At 41.6% G+C, this 27,657-nt stretch overlaps 1 protein-coding gene across 3 annotated transcripts in view; it reads right to left on the reverse strand.

The window, feature by feature from the left end:
- Nucleotides 1-27,657, reverse strand: part of GRIN3B (glutamate ionotropic receptor NMDA type subunit 3B) — a 101,654-nt gene that overhangs the window by 20,237 nt on the left and 53,760 nt on the right. For all 3 annotated transcript variants that reach the window (XM_056517716.1, XM_056517735.1, XM_056517725.1), the window contains 3 exons: nt 26,271-26,869; nt 2,976-4,023; nt 60-205 (listed from right to left, as the gene is read on the reverse strand). In XM_056517716.1, coding sequence (XP_056373691.1) covers nt 60-205; nt 2,976-4,023; nt 26,271-26,869 — 1,793 coding nt within the window. The remainder of the gene's footprint in view (nt 1-59; nt 206-2,975; nt 4,024-26,270; nt 26,870-27,657) is intronic.

Here is a 27,657-nt window from a genome sequence, read left to right on the forward strand (position 1 = left end):
AATGTCATGTTAAATTATCCAACAGTTGTGCCCACCCTGTCACTGAAATGCCTCCTCACTTTAACATGCGGACTCCATCTGATGTGGATGGGACGCTGAACCTTCGCATGTAGTTGTGTATTTCAGGGAAACTTTTTTTAATGTATTGCTCTGCACTGCTCTCCCAAACTGTGCCAAAGCGGAAACCCTGAGAAGGATGATGGAGCTGCAAAGAAAGACAGATTATTAAAATGTTGATAAAATACAACTTCTTCATCACTATACCTCCTTCCTACTTAACAGTAAGATTTACTGTGACTCCCTCTTGGACCAAAATTTAGTGGATTCCAAGTGGCTTGATTTTATCTATTGGAAACTTTTATTGTATAACTTTTGCGTAGATTATTCTTTGGTTTCTCTATATCTGTATCTTGTGGGTATTTAACAGGGTTATCAGGAGAGATTAAAAAAAACTCAAATGCACTTAAAAACTCAAATAAATAAACTCAAATGTACAGTCATACAAATTCAAAAAATACTTTATTTTACTACTCAAAGTGAATGTATCACCTAGATTTATTTTTATCTAAAAAGAAGCAGATACTTTAACCTGATATTTTTAATCTGTTTACATTTTTTTGTTTTAAAATGTGTTTTATTTCATTTTTTTCTACATTATTATGAGGTCAACCATCTTGCCTGACCTGTGTTTAAAAGTATTTAGAGGTAAGCTTTACAGCAAGCCACATGGACATAGGCAACAATAGATGGGAGCTGTTTAATTCACAAGAATGGGAAACATGTCTGGGCACGCTATGTGACCTTTGAAGCGGTCATTCCACAGGAGTAGGAGGCTGAGCTTCGAGCCTCAGCTATTGTAAAGATCTTGTATTAACTCTATACTGGTGTCACCTTTCACTGTAATGCTGTACTGGTCACTTTCCAACAGTCTCCTCCTTATCACAGAACAGGGGGTCTCAGCTTTCGTTTTAGGCCTATCCACCTATCTGTTTGGTGGGGCTTAGTCTACAATTCCCACCATCCTCTACTACTGTCTCCATCCTTCCTTAATCTTCCCTTCTCCTTTATTTACAATTAAATCACTGCAAGTAGCTGTCAGTCTTAGGCTATGTTCACATGGCAGAATTTTTTCTGCTATTCTGCTCAAATTCAGCACAAAAAAGCAGACTGTGGACTCTTTACTTGAATTTAGAAACCCATTAACGTCAATGGGGCTCTAAATGGAATCCCACAAAATTTAAAGACATGTCTTATAATTCTGCAGAATGCGGAATTTCCGTGGTAGAATGTCCGCCGTGGAAATTCTGCTGTGTGAATGGGACAGTGGAATTCCCATAGAAGTTAATGTGCAGTAAATTTTGCGGAATTTCCAAGCAGAATTTTCTGCCGGAATTGTGCACAGAAATCCCACCTTGTGAACATAGCCATGACTTGTGCAATAGCGATTGCTGGCTTATGAACATATATCAGTAAGAGCTTTTTTTTATTTATAATAATAATAATAATAATAATAATACAATATATATATATATATATATATATATATATATATATATAATAAAATGAAATTTTTAGATAACCCCTTTAAGGTCATGATGAAAATAATTGATGTATTCCTCCACCTCTCGTTAAATTTTTAACTCTGACATTTATCATGGAGAAGCGGTAAACTTGTATATGTCAATATTCAATCCAGGTAACCTATAACCTAAAGACTATACAAGTCTTTAATGACAACTTAAAAGAAATGAAAAGGGCCTCTCATACAAATGTCAGCATAGAAGACTTTTTTGAAGACTTTCACGTACAGTATTCTACGCATATCTGATGTGCAGGATTTGGTGCTGCAGATTTCAATGTAAAGTAAATCACTGAACACAGCTTCAAATCCTACACATCATATATGTGCAGAATACTGTACGTGTGAATACACCCTTAGGGTATGTTCAGACGAGCGGATTTACAGCGCGTATTTCACTGTGGATCAGCCACTGAAGGACCTCTGTATGCTGCCTTTACATGTGTCTGCTCAGAGCGGCAAACGCTGCAGACACACGCGCAGACACACTGCGATGTGCGAGTCACCGCACACATGCGCAGTATACTCGCACATCACGGCAGCTCTCGGCCTAGCTCATAGAGCAGGAAGAGCTGCTGCGATGTGTGCGAGTACACCGCGCATGCGCGGCGACTCGCACATCGCTTCAGTGTGTCTGCACGTAGTGGTGTATTTCTGCTCCGAGCAGGCACCTGTAAAGGCAGCATACACAGGTTCTTCATCGGCGGATCTGAAGCGTAAAATCCACTGTAAATCCGCTCATCTGAACATACCCTTAGGGCTCGTTCACACGAGCAAATTTTTTGTGCGGATTTTCCGCAGCTGATCTTCTGCTTTTTATTTTCTGCTATTAATTTATTGCTTCTTATTTTTAGCTACTCATTTTCTGCTGCTTATTTTTTCATTGACTTACCAGCACATATATAAGCAGCAGAAAAAAAACTGTATAAAATAAGCAGCTGAAACTTCGCAGCAAATTCTGCACCAAAATCTACAGCAAAATCCGCTCGTGTGAACGCACCCTTTGGATGTATTCACAGATACAGTATCCTGCACATACTTGATGTGTAGGATTTGAAGCTGCAGATTTTATGCTGCAGATTTCAGTTTGAACTAAATGACTTAACACAGCTTCATAATTGCAGCTTTAAATCCTGTGCATCAAATATGTGCAGGATACTGTACGTGTCAATAGACCCTTAAGGAGTTCAGTAAATTGCATATTTATAAGTTCTAGCAGGTTCACATTAAGCTTTAAATATCTAACTGGGAAAGTATCAATTTGTTCAAGTCTCCCAGAAGCTAGAAGAACTGTAGGTCCTGTAAGTGTTTATTCCTGTCCTGCAGAACTTTATCATTTATAAATAAATTAATCGTTTTGTGACACAAAAGACAAAGTAGTTATTGAGCTACTCACCTTGGGATCATGGATTCCTGACAAAACTTCGTATGTCTTATCTCCTACCATTACTGCAGCAAGGTTTGCAGTGTAGCTGGATAGTACTAGTAAACAGAAAATAGCCCACAGGTTCATGAGAACTCTTCCTGTGCAGCACTTTGGAGTTTTACTTGAAACTGTCCTTCCAAAAAGAATAGCGTAGCAAAGGTTGAGTGCTGAAGAGTATGAGAAGACTTTCATCCGGTTACGTCCATGTGGGGTCATACCAAAAGGACTCTTCCATTCATAGAATGTAAGAAATAATGCAGTGATGTGCAAGGCCACAAATATGCCAACCCACATGGACCAGTGTAGGGGCCACATGAAAGCGCCAAGAGGTGAGGCAGTGTCTCGCATGCGTACTAAAATGCCAAGGCTGGTAGAGTAAAATGGACTAGTAAAGTCTATAACAGTGCTTCGTGCAGAGTTTATGCTAAAGGAGGTAACAGCCATGTGAGCTGCTCCGCTCAACAAGTCTCCAACTAGCCCTGTCCAGCGGTTGCCTTTACGAGCGCCATATTTTCCATCTCCAACAATGTACAGTTCAAAGTCAAATCCAAGATCTTCTGCGAGCTTTTCCAATAAATCAATACAGTAGCCATAACAACAAGTTTTGTATTTAAGTGACACAGAACCATTAGGGGAATTTATCTCTTCAAACAGCATATCTAATAAGGCAGAGTTATTTGTGTGGGGGTCCAAGCACATTTGGCCAGCTGGACAACTGCCATCAGCATCCACCTCTCGAGTGAAAACAAAGGGATGTTCCACAAGGGTTACCACCCTGAGCTTTGTACGTTGGGTCACAACTGGAGCTGGTTCTCTTTTTTGTATGCGATTTTGCCACACGCCTTCTTCCACTTCCATTTTACCTTCATACCAACCACCCACAGTTACCCAAGTGGGGTCTCCTAAAGAGTCACGCACCAGGCTCCATATCTTGTAGTGGTGATCAGTGTGGACAACATTATTATTCATTAGGTATACTTGACCAGTTTGTCCTGAGAATGATGAGTTGGCTATATACCTATTATTGAGAAAGTAATGTTAACTTCTACACACAGACTTAGCACCAGTCCTCTACCATCACTATACAATTTCTAAATATATTTATCACCCAACCCCTTCTGGATGTTGTAAAACAACATTAAAGGGGTACTCCAGTGGAATAATTTTTTTTTCAAATCATCTGGTTCCAGAAATCCTTCCAGTACTCTTAAGTTGCTGTATACTACAGAGGAAGTTCTTTCCGAACTGACCACAGTGCTCTCTACCAGTGGCGTTGCTAGAGTTGGTGTCACCCGGTGCGGTAGAAAATGGTGTCACCCCCATACCTCCCCCCTCCCCCCAGTAAGTTTTTAGCCTGTTGTGACAGACACCACTGTTGTAGCGCATTGTGAGAAATTCCAGTATAATATTCAGATATACCAGTTGCCACAGAATGGGAAAGTGTTTAAGAAGTTTTCACCATTTAAATATACAGCTCCCAGAATTACTTAAAGGGGTACTCCACTGGAAAACATTTACTTTTATATCAACTGGTGCCAGAAAGTTAAACAGATTTTTAAATTACTTCTATTTAAAATCTTAATACTTACAGTACTTATAAGCTGGTGTATGCTCCACAGGAAGTTGCGTAGTTCTTTCCAATTTGACCACAGTGCTATTTGCTGACACCTCTGTCCATGTCAGGAACTGTCCAGAGCAGGATAGGTTTGCTATGGGGATTTGCTCCTACTATGGACAGTTCTTGACATGGACAGAGGTGTTAGCACAGAGCACTGTGGTCAGACAGAAAAGAAATTAAAAAAGAAAATAACTTCCCGTGAATCGCTTATAAAGCAGCTAATAAGTACTGGAAGGATTAAGATTTTTAAATAGAAGTAATTTACAAATCTGTTTAACTTTGTAGCACCAGTTGATTAAAAAAAATGTTTTCCAGTAGAGTACCCCTTTATGCAGTGGTGAGGTTATGCTGGGAGTTGTAGTTTCACTGACCATAACTGTAGAACTGACAAGCGACTACAGCTCTGATGGGACATAGAGAGGAGAATACACAATGATATCAGTGACTACTAGTGTTGCTCGCGAATATTCGCAATTCGAATATTATTCGCGAATATCGCATATTCGCGAATTCGCGAATTTCGCGAATATAGCGCTATATATTCGTAATTACGAATATTCGTTTTTTTTTTTTTTTTCTCTTCACAGTACACATCACAGTGATCACCCCTCTCTGCTTCCAGCTTGTGTGGTGTAAAGAAGGCTGTAATACTACTGTGTGAGACTGGCGCGCGAAAATTCGCATATGCGAAAAGTAGCATATGCAAATTTTCGCATATGCGAATTTTCGCGTATGTTAATTTTTTATATGCTAATATTCACATGTGTTAATTTTCGCATACGCGAATGTTCGCAAATGCGAAAATAAAACGAGAATATAACGAATATGCGAATATTCGCGAATATATGACGAATATTCGTCCATATATTCGCGAATATTCGCGAATTCGAATATGGCCTATGCCGCTCAACACTAGTGACTACAGGTGACGTCTTCTCTATAGTGAGAATACACAATGATATCAGTGACTACAGGTGACGTCTTCTCTATAGTGAGGAGAATACACAATGATATCAGTGACTACAGGTGATGTCTTCTCTATAGTGAGGAGAATACACAATGATATCAGTGACTACAGGTGACGTCTTCTCTATAGTGAGTAGAATACACAATGATATCAGTGACTACAGGTGACGTCTTCTCTATAGTCAGGAGAATGTACAATGATATCAGTGACTACAGGTGACGTCTTCTCTATAGTGAGGAGAATACACAATAATATCAGTGACTACAGGTGACGTCTTCTCTATAATGAGGAGAATCTACAATGATATCAGTGACTACAGGTGACGTCTTCTCTATAGTCTTTCCTTATCTAATTCAGATGGTACATACCGCCTGGTCCAGCTAAAACTTCTGTCTTAGAATGTGACGCCCAGACGTCTCCTCACTATGTCAGCGCATTCTCATCCTCTATATGAAAACAATTATTATTATAAACCTGCCAGACACTGTATCCTCTAAATATAATACTACTATACACTATACTCTTTGATTATAAACCTTCCATACACCATACCCACTGAATATAATACTACCACACACTGTAAATTCTGAATATAATACCATCACATACTGTACCCTCTGAATATAAATCTGCCACATACTGTACCCCTGAATATAATACTATCACATACTGTACCCTCTGAATATAATACTACCATATACTGTACCCTCTGAATATAAATCTGCCACATACTGTACCCCTGAATATAATACTATCACATACTGTACCCTCTGAATATAATACTACCATATACTGTACCCTCTGAATATAAATCTGCCACATACTGTACCCCTGAATATAATACTATCACATACTGTACCCCTGAATATAATACTATCACATACTGTACCCTCTGAATATAATACCAACACATACTGTACACTCTGAATATATTACTACCACCGACTGCGCCCTCTGAATATAATACTTAGAGATGAGCAAACTACAGCAAATTCAACTCGTCACAAACTTCTCGGCTCGGCAGTTGATGGCTTTTCCTGCATAAATTAGTTCAGTTTCAGGTGCTCCCGTGGGCTGGAAAAGGTGGATATTGTCCTAGGAGAATCTTTCCTATGAATGTATCCACCTTTTCCAGCCCACCGGAGCACCTGAAGGCTGAACTAATTTACGCAGTATAAGTCATCAACTGCTGAGCCGACAAGTTCGTGACGAATCGAATTTACTGTAAGTTCGCTCATCTCTAATAATACTACCACAAACTGCGCCCTCTGAATATAATACTACCACCCACTGTGCCCTCTGAATATAATACTACCACAAACTGCGCCCTCTGAATATAACGTTGCCATACAGTGCACCCTCTGAATATAATACCACAAGCGCAGTAACACCCCTCAACATCCGTTAGCTGATGCTATTACCACGGGAGGGGGGTATTGATGGTGTTGCTAGTAGATGATCGGGGTGCTACTACTGGGGGGGGGGGGTGTTGCTGAAGGATGATGAGGGTGCTACTGGCCATCCCCCCTGGCAGTATCACCCCCATCATCCATCGGCAGGATCATCCTCCTGGCAGGAGCACCGCCATCATCCACCATCAGGATCTGCTGATGGAGGTGCTGCTGGGGGGGGGGGGGTAGTTGCTGGCGGATGATGAGGGTGCTACTTCCAGGGGGGGGGAGCATTAGGTAGGCAGCAGTTCCCCCACATTAGGTAGGTAGCAGTTTCCCCACATTAGGTAGCATCTTTTCCCCACATTAGGCAGCATAGATTCCCCACATTTGGTACCAGTTTCCCCACATTAGGTAGGTACCAGTTACCCCACATTAGGTAGCAATTTCCCCATATTAGGTAGCACAGATTCCCCACATTAGGTAGCAGTTTCCCCACATTCGGTAGCACAGATTCCCCACATTAGCTAGCATAGACTCCCCACATTAGGTAGCATAGATTCCGCACATTAGGTATCATAGACTCCGCACATTAGGTAGCATATACTCCGCACATTAGGTAGCATAGACTCCCCACATTAGGTAGCATAGACTCCCCACATTAGGTAGCATAGACTCCCCACATTAGGCCGCAGGTTCCCTTGCAGGTTCCCCACAATGCGTCAAAGTCTCTCCACACACACACACACACATGCACACACACAAAAAAAAAACAACACATACAACACAGAGAGACACACACACACAAACACACACAGTCAGAGAGACACACACTCACAGACAGACACACAGAGTCACACAGTCACACACACACAGAGTCACACACAGAGTCACACACACACACACACAGAGTCACACAAACACACAGTCACACACAGAGTCACACAAATACACAGAGTCACACACACACTCAGAGAGTCACACAAACACACACAGTCACACACACACACAGTCACACACACACACACACACACACACAGTCACACACACAAACATAGATACAGACACACACACTCACCCATCCAGCGTAGCGATCCTTCTCACCGGGCGCAATGCGAGTGACGTAACTGACGTCCCCCTGCGCGGCCATGCGGTGTGACGTCAGGCCGGCGCAGACGTGGGAGCGGAGGCCGGGCACAGTACTGGTGAAGGTGAGGGGGCGTGATGACGGACGGGCGCACTGAAAGGGGGGGGGGGTTGCTAACGGACGGGCGCACCGCACACACAGCACAGGGGGGGTGTGCTGACGGATGGGAGGCCGGTCACATAGAGGGGTGTCAGTGTAGCTGGGGAGGGGGTGTGGGTGCTGCGGAGCGTCTTGGTGTCACCCCATTAGGTTGGTGTCACCCAGTGCGGGCCGCACCCCCCGCACCCGGGTCGCAACGCCACTGCTCTCTACTGCCTCCTCTGTCTGTGTCAGGAACTGTCCATAGAGAGAAGTTTGCTTTGGGGATTTGCTAATGGTCTGGACAGTTCCTGACACGGGCAGAGGCCAGAGCAGAGAGCACTGTGGTCAGACAGAAATTACACAACTTTCTCTGGAGCACACAGCAACTAAAAGAGTTAAGATTTTAAAATAGAAGTCATTTACAAATCTGTTTAACTTTCTGGCACCACCCTTTTAAGTCATTGTGCGTTCAACAAAAAAAAAAAAAAAATAACAATATTAATTTTAGAGTAAAATGTTTTGAATGACAAAATAAACAAATGTACTCATGTAAGTGGACGCAATATGATGGCAGGCTTTGTCCTCTGGGTTATGTGTGCATGTGTGCTATTGGGTTGGGTTGAGTTGAGTTGTGTTGGAGGTTTATGTTTGCTGTATGTTGTTTGCACTTCTGGTCTTGGGGGTTGTGGGCCACTGGTTTAGGAAGTGTTGTTGATTTTTTGTTGGGTGATGGATGCCAGAAGTAAGGCTCATATTTGCCATTTTGATTTTAATGTTATTTTTTTGTTATTGTGTGGGATACCTTTATAGTGGACATTTTGACACATCTTTAGCATAGCACCAAATGTTTACAGGATGGGGTTAGAGAGGCCCATATGTACATCATTGTGGGAATGCAGCTATCTCTGGCAGTCCTGTACACAATGAAATAGTGCACATTCATGAGGGCTGTACTATTCTGACAGGAGATCCCTGTTTTCAAGGTGGCGAGGGGTCCCAGCAATCGAACCCCGATACTATCCCCTATCCTGCATAAGAGATAAGTATTGATAGTAGGACCAGGGCTGGTTTGGGACATTGTGACGCCCTGGGCAAAATTAAAAGTGGGGCCCTAAATGCTAAAATATTGTACCAACAACATGTCACATTCAGTCAATTCAGAAGGCGAGCCTTTAGGCACGATCCCTTAGGTATATATCCCATTTCCTCACAGAAGGAATAAAATGGCTCTGATTTACTAAGAATGGAGTGGAGTTTTCTTTATTGGTTTTAATTCCCTACAGTTTTTTTTTAATGGTATTTACTGGGGTTTCCCATTTTGCACTTTTCCCTACACTTTTCTTTTTTTACATATGCTCTGATCTTTGGGGTTTTCCTCAGCTCAAATCCACCACATTTCTGTGGAAACCTTAGTAAATATGTTGGGTTTTTGTGAAAATGTCGAGGACACGCCACCTTTTCGGCATCCACACCCCTTTCCCCGACAACCATGCCCCTTTTTCGGGTTTTCTGAGTAAAATAGAGAGTTTTTCGGGTTTTTTAAATTCGAAAGCAAATTCGGGAGCAAATTCGGGCGCAGACAGAATTTCTGGCGCAATGCCCCATAATCTGGGGCAACAGTATGAATAGACTGTAACCACAATGGGCTGGTGAAAATGGGCCTAACAGGGGTGGTGCAGCAATTTGCTCTCTCACCCAATCTTATATCAGGCATGGAGGAATTTTAGGACACATGCACGATGGCCACAAGGAGTCAAACAGTTTTCTTCTCTGTTGTCTAATTTATACCTGATGTCAGATACCTCAACTATACTTGACAAAAATAAAAAAATACTAAATCCACAGGGGTGTAGAGGAGTCCCATCAGACCCAAGACAAATATATATATATATATATATATATATGTAATTTAATATGTGCACACTACTAGTTGTGTATGTTACACTCACAAGTGACGTTTTTGTCTGATCAGGGTCATTCACTTTTCCATTTTGTGATAGCCTGGGGGGTGTAGGGCATGGGGAGTGTAGCTTTGCAGTAATCAAAGGATGCTTGTTAACCCTTCCTGTTTGTGATGCCAGGGTGAGGGCTCTTCAATAAAGCTTTTTCTACCGCCGCCCTTCCCAGGAACGATAGGGAGGTAGATGATAATAGGTTTGAGGTAGAGAATAATAGATTGTCCACAACCGGAGAGCTCCTGTAAAGTGTTAACTTTTACTGAAGATTTACTGTACACTTCATTAACAGAACAGTCTCTTGGCATAACAACAGCTTTCCTTTGGAGATTGACAATGGTTGCGACTTTAGCATTCAGAGTCTTTTAGTCTATTGCACTGTTCCTCTGGATTTAGGGGAATTAGTTGCGGTTCAGTAGTCACGCTAGCATTAGCAGGAATTTAGATTTGAACTCACGATTTTGGTTCTGCTGAGGACAGGTGTGGTGGCAGATGCTTTCGGAACACAGCGATGCCTCTGTTAAGTGCCTGCGGCCCCGCGTTTACTTTAAAAACATGGGGTCCGCCGGGAGCTAGCGCACACAGGGACGTCACTCACGTCCCATGCGTGCGCCCATGGCAACGGAGCGCGGAGAAGAAGCAAGAAGGACACGCACTGGCAGTTGGTAAGTGTTTACCAGCAGCGCGTCAGCTTCGGTGTTCCGACCAGTGATCCTCCGGTCCTGCTATGGCCGGTCCCGAGGAGCGGTGGTCGGAACACTGAAGTGGGGCAGAACACAGGCATACAGCCTCCAGCCATACTGTATGGCTGGAGGCTGTATGTCTGTGGATGAACATACTGCACCTAATGTGGGGGGAACTATACTGCCAACGTAATGTGGGGGACTATACTGCCAGCTTAATGTGGGGGGACTATATTGCACCTTATCTGGGGGAACATACTGCCAGCCTAATGGTGCGGACTATATTGCACCTAATGTGGGGGAACATACTGCCAGCCTAATGTGGGGGACTATATTGCACCTAATGTGGGGGAACATACTGCTGGCCTAATGCGTGGGGACTATATTGCCCCTAATGTGGGGGGAACATACTGCCAGCTTAATGTGGGGGGACTATATTGCACCTTATGTGGGGGAACATACTGCCAGCCTAATGGTGCGGACTATATTGCACCTAATGTGGGGGAACATACTGCCAGCTTAATGTGGGGGACTATATTGCACCTAATGTGGGGGGACTATACTGCCGGCCTAATGTGGGCGAACACTGCCGGCCTAATGTGGGCGAACACTGCCATTGTTGCGAAAATGACATGAGAGTGGCACTTGCCAAGGTAAAGCCGCTTATTTCTGAACTGGTCTCTGAAAGACAACAGCAGAAGTCACACTGATTTGCAGTAAATATTCATTATGTTTTTGTGTGAAAATCATGTTTTCATGGTTTTGTTCTTTGTTCTTAATGGTTTTGTTCATTTTGTGCAACTATGTATAAATATATACTTATATATATACCTCCTATGTTTTGAATTTGAAAAAAATCATATTTTATTTTTCCAATTAAGAGGGGTTCTGTGAATGTGCATATGAAGCTGGTGGGGTTCAGTACCTCCAACAAGGTTAAGAACCACTGGTCTATAACATTAAGAAATTGTCCTCATTGAAACCAATAGACCTAGAATGGAAAAGCTGGAAGAAGAAGTAGACTTTTTAAAACTAAAACTAGCAGAAGTTGAGGATCGTTCGAGGAGAAATAATATGAGAGTGAGGGGGATTCCTGAATCGATTAAGCAGGGTGAACTACGAAATTTTCTTATAGAATTTTTTAGACAACTGTCACCCCAACTATCAGACTTGGAACTAACAATGGATAGAATTCATAGACTCCCTAAACCTAAAGATTTGTCTCCGGCCAAACCTAGAGACATAATCTTGAGAGTCCACTTTTATGAAACAAAAGAAAAAATATTGTCAGCATTAAGGAACCCCCCACCTCTGTCTGAAAAATTTTCAAAACTGTCCTTGTTTTCGGATCTTTCAGCGGCTACTTTGATGAGAAGAAGGCAATTCTCAGAGGGGACTCGTATTCTGAGAGACAACGGAGTTAATTATAAATGGGGATTCCCGGTTAAACTGGTGGTAACATTTAAGGGTGACTTTTTTGTGGTGAACTCCCCGGCTAAATTATTGGAACTATGTGCAAGATGGGGTTTTCACCCAACCCAACAGGAACCTCATGATAAAAATTCTTATCTACCTAGAGAATGGTCGGCAGCTAAGCAGAAAATGGGTTAAAACTGGAATTAAGAGAGTATAAACCGATAGATGAAGTATTAGTTAAAAATCTTTCCCCTCCCCCCCCCCCTTTTTTTTTTTTTTTTGGAGTAGATAGGGGAAAAGATTAATGGAATTAAAGCAGAGAGTTATTGCCTATAGATGTTATTTTCTTTTTTTTTTTTTTTTTGGCAGTTCTTTGATTTGCCGCTCGTTCTCTAAGGTGGAAAAACGATAGATAGGTGTAGCTGTTATTAGTTGTCTTTCCCTCCACCACTAAGCCGGTATAGCTGACACAGGAGTATGGCAGAAGGTGTAAGCCATACTCTCCACCAAGCGTTCTTCGGGACGCCATTTGTTAATTTAGTATGTTTTGTGAAATGTCCAGGGAATAAAATTATTTCAAGGGACATAAGGGTTGTTTTGATTTGTATGTTTGTTTATGACTGCCTCTCCTTCCCCCCACCCAGAGTCACCCATGGGGAGTCCACGCCAAAAAAGAAAGATAGAAAAGAAGTACATCAGGTATGGCATTGCGGGTGGTATCTTTGAACTGTAAAGGATTGAATTCCCCGATCAAGAGATCTAAGGTATGGAGCGAGGCGGTAGAACTTAAAGCAGACATAATGTGTTTACAAGAGACACACTTAGCAATAAAAGATACTTTTAGGTTAAACCACAAAATGTTCCCTGTAATTTATCAGGCCCCAGCACCAAGTAAGAAAGGAGGGGTGGCATTAATTATTAGTAAGTTGATACAACTAATAGACCCAGTGGTAGATATCGATAAGGAAGGAAGATATGTATCCCTCAGGTGCAAGATCGGAGGGATCTACTATGTATTTATTGGATTATATGCTCCAAATCGTAACCAAAACCGATTTTTGAATATGGTCCTTCGCAGAACTCCTTTTTTAGTTAGCGACAGAGTTGTGATTATGGGGGACTTTAACCAAACCATTTGGCCCTCAGTAGATTCATCATCTAAAGTAATAGGTAAAGAACCGACACCAGTATCAAAAACCATTTCAAAGTATGAATTATTTGACATTTGGAGGATCCAACATCCTACGGAAAAAGACTTTACATTTTACTCACACGTGCATAAAGTATATACACGTATAGACTTTTTTCTTATTAATAGATCACTCTTAGACTCAGTAGTAGGATCCGAAATAAAAACAATAACATGGTCGGACCACGCCCCAATTATCTTGGAATTAAAAGGCCCTGGCTTAGTTACTCCAGACAGACAATGGCGGGCTAGCTCTTATATTGCCAATAAAGAAGAATGTAAAAAATCCCTGGCTTCTTTTATTGATACATTTTTTGAAATAAATACAGGATCAGTTAACTCTGTCTCTATGCTCTGGTGTGCGTTTAAAGCAGCACTCAGAGGACAAATTATAAGTTTAACAGCTCATTATAAAAAAGAAGATAGAGCTAAGAGAAGAGCGTTAACGACGGAGTTGGCAGATCTCCATAGAAGGAACAAAATTTTATTTAATAATTCTATAGCAACCCGCATATCAAGTATTACCGCCGATTTACATAATATGGATTTATATAAACTAAACAGAGCTCTAATTAACAAGAAAACAGATACATATTACTTAGCTAACAGACCAGGGAGATATTTAGCTAGACAAACAAAAATTAATAAAAAAAGGGGGAAAATTACATATATTACGCAACAAAATAATATTAGAATCTTTGATCCCAAAAGCATAGCCAATGCTTTCGCAGATTACTATGAGCAACTATACAATTTGAATAATAACTTAGAAACTACTCAACCCACCCCTGAAATAATAAAACACTTTTTATCTAAAATACCCTTACCACAACTTTCCGATGATCAAAAGTTGAGTTTAGAAGCTCCATTTCAACTAGAGGAAGTGTCCCAACAAATACATAAATTAAAACTAGCTAAATCCCCAGGGCCGGATGGTTTAATAGGCGAAATTTACAAAACACATGCAATAAGGCTAGCACCAGTGGTTACGGAGCTTTGCAATGAAATTTTTAATAAAGGTATAGTGCTGAAAGAGATGCTGGAGGCCCAGATTATATTAATCCCAAAGGAGGGGAAAGATCCCACGATCACATCCAATTTTAGACCCATATCGCTGCTGAATGAAGATATAAAAATATACGCTAAATTATTAGCAGCGAGACTGAGTCCACTATTACCAGAACTGATTCATGTAGATCAAGTGGGTTTTGTTAAAGGTAGACAATCATCAGATGGGACCCGTCGCATGCTGGATCTCATGGACTGGGTGGGCCGCGGTCGGATGCCTTCTCTCCTGCTGGGTCTGGACGCAGAGAAGGCATTCGACCGCATTCATTGGGGCTGTGTTCGGTAATGGAGAGGTTTGGATTGTCACCAGCGGTTATTGGGGCAATCATGGCCTTGTACACTGTTCCCAGTGCAAGGGTGCGAACAGAGGGGGCAACCTCTAGAACCTTCTTTATTTCTAACGGTACAAGGCAGGGTTGCCCCCTGTCTCCCCTGCTTTTTGTTCTAGCAATAGAACCACTAGCGGAACAAATGAGAAGGTCGGGTGACATACGAGGTATCCCAGTAGGTACAGGCACTGGAGACTATCGAATAAGTCTTTTTGCAGACGATATACTGATTTCATGTGTAGACCCACTGAAATCTTTAAAATCAATAGTAAGGATATTAGAGGAGTTCAGTAAAGTAAGTTTTTATAAACTTAATATAACAAAATCAGTGGCCCTTATGCTTAATATTGATAAAGTAACTAAAAGGTGCTTGGGGGAAAATTATTCATTCATGTGGACAGAGGAAAACATAACTTACTTAGGCATAAAATTAGGGACTACGCTACAGCATACGGGGAAACTAAATGTGGAGTCACTGATACTTCAAATGAAGCTGGATGTGGCAACTTATTCCAGACTGCCGATTTCATGGCTGGGGAGGGTGTCAATAGTTAAAATGATGCTGCTGCCTAAGATTTTATACATCTTTCGCAATATGCCAATTAAAATACCAAATAAGTCAATTAAAATCCTTCAGCAAATAATATTAAATTATATTTGGAAAAACAAGAAACCAAGAACCTCTGCTCAAATATTATACCGTCCAATTAAAGAAGGGGGACTAGGCTGCCCAAACCTTTTAAAATATTATTACGCTTCCCTCTTAACCCAGGTTCAGAGATTATGGCATAATGAAGTGGGGATGCACTGGGTAGGCTTGGAAACTGAGCTGCTGGGGGGAGTGCCCCCTGGGTTAGTATTGTGGATATCAGCTTTATTAAATAAGAAAATGGGAAGGGATGTTGCGACGGTTGTCGCGGGTTTGGAAGCATGGCGGTACGCGTTGCAACATCAAATCCTAAACCCATGCGTATTGGAGAATGTTCCACTGGCGGTAGTCCAGTTCCTTATACCAACAACAGATTTTGCTGCCTGGATGAAAAAGGGTATTTTAACACTAGGAGATATTGTAGGGGATACAGGACTGCTGCCATTTGAACATATCACTAAAAAATTTGAAATCCCTCCAAAAGACTTTTTTAAGTATTTGCAGCTGCGACATTGTGTCTCCTCTTTTGATTGGAGAATTGAAGTAAAGTCAAGATACAATGAGTATTTTTTTAACAATAAGGGGGGTAGAGGTGGGATATCTAGATCATATAAAGCTTTACAACAAACAGAGCCCAAAATAATGAATTTTCAGGTCAAATGGGAAATTGACCTAGGGTTTTCTATCTCTGAAGAAACATGGTCGGGTATCTTTACTATCCCAGTCAAGTTCTCACATTGTCTCTCCCATTTGGAGTCATCACGCAAATTACTATATAGGTGGTACCTGACCCCGGTTAAAATGGCTAAATTCAATATAAAGAACTCTTCGGTTTGTTGGCGGTGTAAGCTAGGGGTGGGTACATTAAAACATATTTGGTGGGATTGCCCACATATAAAAAGGTTTTGGGACGAGATATATGATTTACTGAAGCTATTGTGGGGTGAAATTATGGATATTACCTGGGGGCCAGGAATGGCGTTATTATCATTGGGTTTGAATCACCTTCAACCGAAGTATTCAGTGATAGCCTTCCATGTACTGGTCACAACAAGGGAGGCAATAGCCAGTTGTTGGAATAGCCAAACTCTTCCAAATATAATTTCCATTGTTAGAACATTGAAACAAATATGTATTATGGAGAAATTAAGATTAAATAGGATTATAAAGGATAAGTCAAAAGACAAATGGCAGGTGATCTGGGAAATTTTTGAAACCCAATTAAATAAGTTGGTGTGAACCTCCCTAAATATTAGGGGTGAACTCTGGGTGTGAGTGGAAAAGGGAGGCGGAAGGATGGTTAGGTGAGAGGGGTGAGAGAAAGGGAGAGATTGTAGGATGTTGTTAAGTAGAGGTTTGGTTGTTTTGAGTTTTATCTATGTATATGTGCGATAATTGTATTTTGAAAATAACAATAATAAAATATTATAAAGGGGAAAAAAAAAAAAAAGAACCACTGGTCTATAACATTAAGAAATTGTCCTCATTGAAACCAATAGACCTATTTAGGTCTATGGCAGAGCTGGCTGGCTTCACGTTGAAGTTGAGCAGCTTTAGGTCTGGATAAGTCTTGGATGGGAGAACAGAGGAACATAGGGGGACATTTATCAATGTTTGCTTATGTATTCCTTTTTTTAGTACTTTTTTCCTTACTTTTTTTTTGCTTATGTGTGACTTATTTATCAGCTGGTTTCAGCCTGATGATAATTTTCTTTCACGTAAGCAATTTTTCCTTTTTTACTTTGGTAGTAGCTTTTTCTGCTCCATGTTTGAGCTGGAGTAAATTTAGTCAATTTTTAACCTTGTTGCAACTTTTTTTTGCGCAGTTGCGCCTGTCGCAGTTAATGAATACCAGACTACCCGTAGTCCATTTTAAAATTATTACTACGTAGTTACGTTTTGGAAAACTTGCTTTTCTTGCTTTCCAGTCAAATTGTCGTAGGACAAAATCGCGTAGGCGCAGGTGTGACATTTGTGCGACATTTTTAGTAAAATTTTTTTAACTAAATCGCTTGATAAATGTCTGTCATAGTGTTTGAATGGGGTTGCGAGTGTATATTTAACTCTGAGTGACAGCAAAGGTCAATAGGTTAACTAGATAATGGTTGAGATGGAAGTGGTTGCATTAGAACATTCAGTTAACTGTGATTGACAGATGTAGGAAGTTATTCATAGACTTGTGGTAACAGTAGATTAAAATAATGCGGGCAGGTTTAGAAGTGATGGAGTTGTAGTGATTGTATTTGACCAGTAGGGGCCGTTGTTGTATAAGTGAAATGGTGTGTTTAACCCCTTAAGGACCAGGCATTTTTTGTTTTTTGCACTTTCGTTTTTTCCTCCTTACCTGTAAAAAATCATAACTCTTTAAATTTTGCACCTAAAAATCTATATGATGGCTTATTTTTTGCGCCACCAATTCTACTTTGTAATGACATCAGTCATTGTACCAAAAAATCTAAGGCGAAACGGAAAAAAAAAATCATTGTGCGACAAAATTGAAAAAACAATGCCATTTTGTAACTTTTGGGGGCTTCCGTTTCTACGTAGTAAATTTTTCGTTATAAATGACACCTTTTCTTTATTCTCTAGGTCCATACAGTTAAAATGATACCTTGCTTATATAGGTTTGATTTTGTATTACTACTGAAAAAAATCATAAATACATGCAGGAAAATTTATATGTTTAAAATTGTCATATTCTGAGCCCTATAACTTTTTTATTTTTCCATGTTCAGGGGGCTATGAGGGCTAATTTTTTTCGCCGTAATCTGAAGTTTTTGTATGTACCATTTTAGCATTGATCGGACTTTTTGATCGCTTTTTATTAATCTTTTCATGATATAAAAAGTGACCTAAAATGCGCTATTTTGGACTTTGGATTTTTTTTGCGCGTACGCCATTGAACATGCGGTTTAAAAAGCGGTATATTTTTATAATATACCACATGTTTATTTTTATTTACACTGTTTTTTTTTATTCTTGGAAATGCCGGGGAAGGGATAATTGAAAGGGTTAATGATTTTTTTTTACACTTTTCTTATGCAATATTATAGCTCCTATAGGGGGCTATAACATTGCATGTACTGATCTTTACCACTGATTGATGCATCTCCATAGGGATGCATCAATCAGTGTTTTCAGCGATTGATTACTCAAGCCTGGATCTCAGGCTTGAAGCATTCATTCGCCGATTGGACTGCAGGAAGGAAGGTAAGAGACCTTCCTTCTGAAGTACAGCTGTTCGGAATGCCGCGATTATACCGTGGCGATCTCGAACAGCTCCCTGAGCTAACCGGCACATTTTACTTTCACTTTTAGCCGCACGGCTCAGCTTTGGCGGGTCCCGCTTTCACTATGACGCCGGGTCCGCCCTGATATGATGCGGGGTTACTGTGTAACCCCACGTTATATCACGGGAGCGGGACTAGGGGCGTAAGTTTACGCCCTTGGTCCCTAACAGGTTAAATGGGTTTGTGTTGTATTGTGATGGGTATAGGAGGTGGAATGTATATTGATGTTTTCTGTTTTTGTTCTTGGGACGGGAATTTTAGAACTACTACTTCCATCATGGACAGACTATGCCCATGATGGGAGTTATAGTCCATGGGCTTAGGTGCAGATCGCAGCAGGTCAATATCCAGAGACCCGCTGCGATCTGCATTTATTAAGTTAACAAGCCGGCGGTACATACGGCTCCACTGCTCTGCCCGTCGGCTCCTGTATACACTGTCATAATTCATAATCCCTGCTTCCGGGAGAGGGGAGTTCTGATTGGTGAAAAGCATTTCACCAAGCAGACCTCCCATGTTCTGGCGGCGGGGATTATGAATAATGATAATGTGTACAGTATTCCCTGCCGGGAGCGCAATGGAGCCGCATGTGTCACTGGCTTTTAGTGTTAATAAATGCAGATCGCAGTGGGCCTCTGGATAATGACCTGCTGCGATCTGTACCCAAGCCCATGGACTATAACTCCCATCATGGACAGAGTCTGTCCATGATGGAAGTAGTAGTGCTAAAACGTGTGTTGGTCCCCCATGGTCCCCCATCTGTGAAGTATACTATCAGCAGCGCATCTGCTGGCCGGGAAGCGGGCGGCATTGTTCTGCCTTCCCTGGCCAGCAACATGATACGCTGTTGAAAGTATACTTTACAGATAGCACTGCAAGGGACACATGTATGCACTCGCTGGGGGGGGGGGGGGGGGACACATATAAGCACTGCTGGGGGCAATATATATAGGTAGCGTAGCAGGGGGGGGGGCAATATATATAGGTAGCACAGTTCAAGTGGGTGTTAATGTCCTTATCTGCAGATGTATGCACTTTCTGTAAGCCAGGTTGGACCTGGAATTCATATGCGACTTTTAAACGGAGATGCCACTTTTTTTCCTTCATAAATAGCGACTTTCGCATTTGATAAATACATGACCACTGCAAAGTACAAAAAAAAAATTTACTTCATGAGCAGATTTCAGAAATGTGCATTGGGATAAGCAAAAATCAAAAAGTTGCAGCATATATAGAAAATCTCCTTTTTTTTTGTAGTTGTGTTAAAGGGGTACTCCGGTGGAAAACACATTTTTTTAAATGCCAGAAAGTTAAACAAATTTGTAAATTACTTCTATTTAAAAATCTTAAAGGGGTACTCCAGGGAAGTTAAGTAACATAAAAATGCCCCAAAGCCACCACAATACCTATTCTGTGTCCTTTGTAGTTATCCATTTTTGTTTTTGCAGCTCCTTTGGCCCCTGATGTCTCCTAAATATGTTTTCCTTGTTTGCAGAAGTCAGTGCAGCTCTGTGTAATGGCTGCCAACCAACTGCTTTCATCATCTGTGTGCATGTTCACACTGCAACTCACACATTGTACATGTCTTTTCATTCAGACTATCCTTCCTCCAGCAATAAATCATGCTGTGTTCTGAATAGCAGTGATTAGATTGTCAGCAGAAAAACAGCAGCTATGTGCTCAGTTGTGACTGAGAGTCTTCACTGCTCTTCTCTCACAGCTCAGAAGCTCCTCACACAAGGAGGGGAGGGGGAGGGGAGGTGTGGCTGTACAGCCATAGCTCTAGACCAAACAGAAATCAGACTGAAATCAGGTGGTGTTTTCTTGAAGGGAGGGGGCTAGGTCTCACTGAGGAGACAAAGTGGATCTAAAAATAATGTTTTTCTCTCACTTGCTGCATGTAAGTGACAGCTGATATAGCTAATGAATGATATTCAGACAAATACATAGGTTGATGAGAGGGAAAGGATGGGCTGTGGGTTTAATTACCCGGAGTACCCCTTTAATCCTTTCAGTACTTATCAGTTGCTGTATGCTCCACAGGAAGTTGTATTTCTTTCTGGAATTCTTTTTAATCTGACCACAGTGATCTCTGCTGACACCTCTGTCCATGTCAGGAACTGTCAAGAGCAGGAGTGGTTTGCTATAGGGATTTGCTCCTGCTCTGGACAGTTCCTAATACAGACAGAAGTGTCAGCATAGAGCACTCTGGTCAGACTGAAAAGAATTCCAGAAAGAAATATAACTTACTGTGGAGCATACAGCAGCTGATAAGTACTGGAAGGATAAGTTTTTTTAAATAGTAGTAATTTACAAATCTGTTTAACTTTCTGGTACAAGTTGATTTAAAAAAAATTGTTTTCCACCGGAGTACTCCTTTAAAGGTGTTTCTGCTATTTAAAAAAGGGCTATTTTCATAAAATTTCCACTGCCTTGTCACTGCCTTTGTGTTTCAAAAACTTAAAGGTAATTTGTCTGCTATATTTACTGCTAAGAGCTTCAGACACCATTAACTCTGGGTCATGGGTCAGGTGAGGGTACTATGGCACAGGCCTGCGAGTCGGATCTGCATCATAACCATCAGAAGCTGACATCTGCCGGTAATGATGGCCCGTCTGACAAGAGTCCGCAGAAAGAATAGACATGTCTATTCTTTTTGCGGAGTCCGCATGGAAATGCATTGCCATCTATGTGACAGCGCATTTCCGAAAGGTCCTTGTGCCAGCATGTTCAGGTGTCGGAGCAATGTCCGCATGGAAATTTTCTATGTGGACATCGCCTGTGTGAACATAGCCTTATACAACTTTGTCAGTGTAAAAAAAAAAAAAATAAAGTGTTAGAAGGAGAGGAGGGGCTATGGGCTATGAAGGGGGTTAAAAAGCTGTTAGGGCATAAAATAAAACTTTATCTTTCCTAGAGATGATGGTGGCTGCCAAATTTATAAAATTGCCTTTTTATTTCTCAGCCAAGTGTCAAGGAGGCAGGGCTGATCTTTTCAAGTGCCACAGCCTGGCATACCTCCTCCCTTTTTCTCACCTCCCAGTCCTTTCCTGATTGAAGTACATAGTCCTGTTTGCCACTCATAAAGAGGCTGAAATGAGGAGGTATGCCAGGCTGTGACACTTGAGCAGCTTGGTCCCCCCTCTTTGTCAGTTAGCTGAGATATTAAAAGGCAATTTTATAGGTTAGGCAATCACTATCAGCTCCAGGAGAGGGGCTGTTTGCTTTAATACCCTAACAGCGATCCAATGGTGTCTGTATCCCTGTAGACAATTCCCTTTAAAAGCTTCTGTTATGCCATTGATTACTTTTATGTTACCATATTTGTTTTCTTTTACCTCTAATGATTTCTACTTCCATAACTTATGTATTTTTCTCAACAGCTATTGAAGATGTCTTTAAAAATGTCTCATTTAAAATTAGCACTCTTATGTTTGAGGACATTGTAGTGGTATATGAGCCTTAGGTTTCTCATCTAAGCTGATTAAGTCTTCCTTACGATTGTGCTTTAAACAGCTTATTAAAAAGTCATAACTGTTATGTTTTGTTAACTGCTACTTTGCTGCTTTCTGGCCTACAAATTTGATATCCTGATTGCGTGCGGAAATTGCTGTCTCCATAGACGGCAATGTCTGGAGAGCAGATTCCGCCTGAAGAATGGAGCTTTTAGGGAAGCTGTACAAGAACCCCAGACCATTACCCTAGCACCCCAGTGAGAGACCACATAGTTGCCAGGCTTCAGATCATCTGCACCTGAACGTTGCAGTGGAAAACTGCAGCACCTACTGAGAGATTAGTTAAATCAGCTAGGAGCCAATTAGAGCCAAACTACCCTAGGGGGAGAGTCACAACAGGGGCTAGAACAATGACTGAAAGCTTTAGGTCATTAAAGCGTACCTATCATATTACAGAAAAAAAAAAGTGATATGTTACTCAGTACCTCGTCCTGATCATGTACATATATACTTTTATGTGTCTAGCTTCTGTATTTCTTTTAAAATCAGCTTATATCAGATCATAGTGAATTTCCATCTTCTCTCAGGCAGGGGGCGTGTCCCTCTCTTGCCCTCACTGTACGTGACTGAACTTCCTCCCTCACTGTGTGTCACTGAGCTGTCAGCCAATCACTGCACTCTGCTCTGTAACCCTTTCCTCTTTGCTGCACATGTTACACAAAGAGGAAGAAGGATACCTGTAGTTTGCCTGCTGTTCTCCTTATACACTATGTAATAGAACCCTGCACGGGACTGGTTTTTCAATCCTGTTCCAGCCCGCTCCCGATGATTTTTTGTCCAATCCCATCCGCTAACATAGGAGTGTACAGACATTAAGGTGCAATGCTCTGCATATACTCCCCATGTATAACAGTGTGTGTAGTGCACACACTGCTATACTACATGGGGGTATGTGCAGAGCATTGCACTCTAGTGTATGTACAGATGTGAATAGCAGTGACTGTGAAGACTCAGAGGCCCTAGGTCACTGATCGATGCAATGCTCTGCACATAACCCCACCTGTATAGGAATGTACACTAAACACACTGCTATACACATGGTGGGTATGTGCAGACTGCAGAGCATTGCACCCTAGGGTCTGTAAAAGACACTAGGATGCAATGCTCTGCAGGGCACTTACCCCCATGTGAATAGCAGTGCTGACAGAGGCTCTGGCTTGGGAGGATCACCGACAGATCCAGTCACTTACATACCTAGCCAGGGCCGCAGCACAGCGCACTGTGTGTGTGAATTGTGAGTAACATTGGTGGCAGCTCTGACCTACCAGGCCGGCGGGAGAAGATGGAGTACAGAGTAAACAATCCTCCAGGGCAGGCTGAGCGCGCCACAAAATGGCAGTGCGATGACAGCAGGGGGAGCAGACAGGACTGGGAGGAGCACTGTGAGATAGTCACTGAGTTGGACTTATATTAAGGCTGCCATGGTGATCTCATTACTACTGGGGTGATACACTGTAACAAACCTCCTCCTCATGTAATCTCCTTACTAATGGGGTGACACACTGTAACAAACCTCCTCCTCATGACATCTGTTTCACTACTGAGGTGCACATTGTGACAAACCCCCTACCCTTGCTATCTCCTTACTACTGGGCTGGCACACTGTAACACCCCCCCCCCCCCCTCCCCATCTCCTTACTACTGGGGTACTAAGGCTGTATAAGGCTGAACATGCTGTCACACTTCTGCTCCTTCTCCTCTATGCTATGGACAGAGCTGTGCACTGAACCAATCTCTTTCTATCAATCAATGCTGCAGAGAGCTGTAGAGGGGGTGTGGCCTCCTCTCAGCCAATCACAGCAGCTCGCTCACTGCCCGCTCTCCTCTGCTCTCTGTGTGGGAGATCTTCATACAGGGAGCACACACAGGCTTATAAAGCCTCCCCCTCACCTCCTGTATTCCGACTGAGACGCTGATGGTTGGAAAGACCATAGTAAAAGACATTTTATGGGGACCTCTAGTGGCCACTTTTATAGGAGCAGTTTTCTAAGGGAAACAGTGGTAAAAAAAATAATGAAATAGTATTAGAGATATACTTTTTTTCTATGGCTCTATTGTTTTTAAAAATATAGTTTTGGTGATAGTGGCCATTTAACTTATGCCTCATCTCTGTGACCTACACCTGCCATACCAATTGTTTACCCTGTTTAAGTGATTGTGCCTCCTATTGTAGGAGAAATTGGTTATGCAGTAAAATGTGTCTGCAACCATAGTGTTTTGCTTTCTGTTCTGCTCTTCAACATCATGGCTACTCCAGAACACCACCATGGGTTGTTCAAGACTACCAACATCTACAGTGCAGCCCTCTTGTTACTGTGCAAGTACATGACGCATAGGACAAGCCTGTTAAAGCCCCTGTGACTGACAAAGGACCACAGCCATCAATAGGTGTCCTTACCTTCAGTAATATCTGGGTTGCTGCACTAGAGTCTCAAAATATTATGAGCACAAGCTCCAAGGCACTCCCCCCCCCCCCAAAAAAAAATAAAAAAAATAATATATATATATATATATATATATATATCTAGTTATCCATGTTTCTGCTATACCAGGAGCAAATATTACCCCATAAAGTGATTAAATATTACTTTTGTACTGTTACTGTACAAAATGAACTATACAAAGACAAAAGTGCCAATGATACCACTATACAAGACACTGATAACACCACCATACTTTAACCAGTGTATCAAGATTTAATAATGTTACCATACTGTTACTGAAAACATACTACACACAGACCAATATAAATCCCATACAGAAACTATAAAGTGGTAGATGTCAGTTCTACACAGGTGTTCTGCAGACCATATAAGTGATTACAGTGCAGTTACATCCTGTGACACACATGTAATGTCTTTTCTAACTGGAGTCCATCACTTTTACTGTATTTTTCATCTGGCCCAGACCACCAGGAAGACTTGCAACTTGTCTGTAGAGCTTGCAGTCCAGACACATTTGGTTCCTCACTTTTCCAGCACCCTACTTATCCTATGCATTGACAATATTAGTTGAATGACAGGTGACTATATACGACAGGAAGGGTGTGCGTGTGTGTAATTGTTCCAGTCTGTGCAGGTTGGTAGAACTGTTCACCTGGTGTCCAGAGACTATAATACAAAGGGAAGTAATCCATGAGCGGACTAATATTATATTAACTTTACTGTAGTTGAAAGAGACAGCACTGTTACAGGAAAGCACTTCTACATGCATTGCAGAATTCTGGTTGTCATCACTACATACCAGTAATAAACTGACCAGATACACTATGTATGTGTGTGTGTGTGTGTGTGTGTGTGTGTATATATATATATATATATATATATATACACATATAGGTAGCGTGAACCTCCTGTCAAAGTCTGCACCACCTATATACCAATATGCCTATTAAAGGGGAACTCCGGTGCAAACAAGTGAAAAACAAATTTTTATTTAATTTCGTTTTCAAATCAACTGGTGACAGAAAGTTGAACATATTTGTAAATTACTTTTATTTCAAAATCTGAAGCCTTCCAGTACTTATCAGCTGCTGCATACTACAGAGAAAATTTCAGTTTGACAACAGTGCTCTCCGCAGACACCTCTGTCAGGAACTGTCCAGATTAGAAGCAAATCCCCATAGCAAACATCTCCTTCTCTGGACAGTTCCTGACAAGGCCAGAGGTGTCAGCGGAGAGCACTGTGGTCAGACTGGAAAGAACTTCACAAACTTCTCTGTAGTATACAGCAGCTGATAAGTACTGAAAGGATTAGGATTTTTAAATGGAAGAAATTTACAAATCTGTTTAACTTTCTGTCACCAGTTGATTTGAAAACATTTTTTTCCACCAGAGTACCCCTTTAACTATAAAAAAAATTTGACCAAATATTCACATATTGTATCTAAAAGAATGCATGAATCAATGCCATAGGCTTTGCATCATTTTTAAAAAATACTTCTTTTATAATAAAGATAGTAACTCACCTAGACAGGTACATACCCGAAGATTCAGTTTGTGAGGTCTGTTTGTCATTGCAGTTCACCATGGACTGAATGAGAGCAAGATCTGGTCTCACCTGCACTGCTTTCGTGATTGCCTGAGTTATCAACCCCACAGCATCTCTTATATACTTTTCTAAACTTGGTCGGCTGACCTCTCCATAAGCTAGTAACCCAGGTGGCATCCCATCTGTCTGCATCTCTTCAACGTTGAGCGGCTGGCCAACCATCCAGTGAAACTCTTGAGGTTCCAACCCACTGTCACGTGCAGCCTTGAAAACTAGAGAAGATCGATGTGCGTCACATCCATGCAGAAGCAAGGGAAGCTCAAGATCTTTTATCACCTTAAAGTGATGATGCAGGTAAGTTCCCACAGCAGAATCATTAAGTGATCGAATGTTGAGGATGTCACGTGTCATCATATTAGTATTAGTCGCCAGATAATCAAGTATGGTGGTGGTTTCCCATGGGTGGCAGGTAATAACCAGAAGTTGCTCCCAGCTGCTGTTCTGTAAGACACTGCTTAAAATTTCCATAAGGGAAATCACTGAGCTTCGAGTATCCATTCGCAGGTGGAAGGGATTCTAGTAAGAAACAAAAATGATACTTTACATGATAAATATTTAAACTTTACAAAGCACATATAGAGCATTACAAATATATACAAATACAATAGCTACAAAAAGCAATGGCTATTAACCTGAACATTCATAAATCGACCCTCTTTAAAACTATGCATAAAAGATTCTAATGAAATGCTTAATATTACGTTACAATTTCTGGTGCTCATTTAAATCTTTCTCCTGAGTTTTTGTTGCCAATCTATCTTCCCTGTTCATTTAGATAAAATGGCTGCATGTTTCATACACTACCCTTTGCACAGTGTGCTTTGTTATGCTGAGAATTGCTACCCTTCTCTAGAATGGTCTATTAACAGCCCCCCTGGGTGTGGTAGCAGCCACCCTGTATGTAGTAGCAGCAGCAGCAGCCACCCTGTATGTAGTAGCAGCAGCCACCCTGTATGTAGTAGCAGCAGCCACCCTGTATGTAGTAGCAGCAGCCTCCCTGTATGTAGTAGCAGCAGCCACCCTGTATGTAGTAGCAGCAGCAGCCACCCTGTATGTAGTAGCAGCAGCAGCCACCCTGTGTGTGGTAGCAGCAGCCACCCTGTATGTAGTAGCAGCAGCAGCAGCCCCCTTGTATGTAGTAGCAGCAGCAGCAGCAGCCACCCTGTATGTAGTAGCAGCAGCCCCCTTGCATGTAGTAGCAGCAGCCACCCTGTATGTAGTAGCAGCAGCCCCCTTGTATGTAGTAGCAGCAGCTACCCTGTATGTAGTAGCAGCAGCCACCCTGTATGTAGTAGCAGCAGCCA

The sequence above is a fragment of the Hyla sarda genome, chromosome 1, assembly GCF_029499605.1.
Source record: "Hyla sarda isolate aHylSar1 chromosome 1, aHylSar1.hap1, whole genome shotgun sequence".
Classification (NCBI taxonomy): domain Eukaryota; kingdom Metazoa; phylum Chordata; class Amphibia; order Anura; family Hylidae; genus Hyla; species Hyla sarda.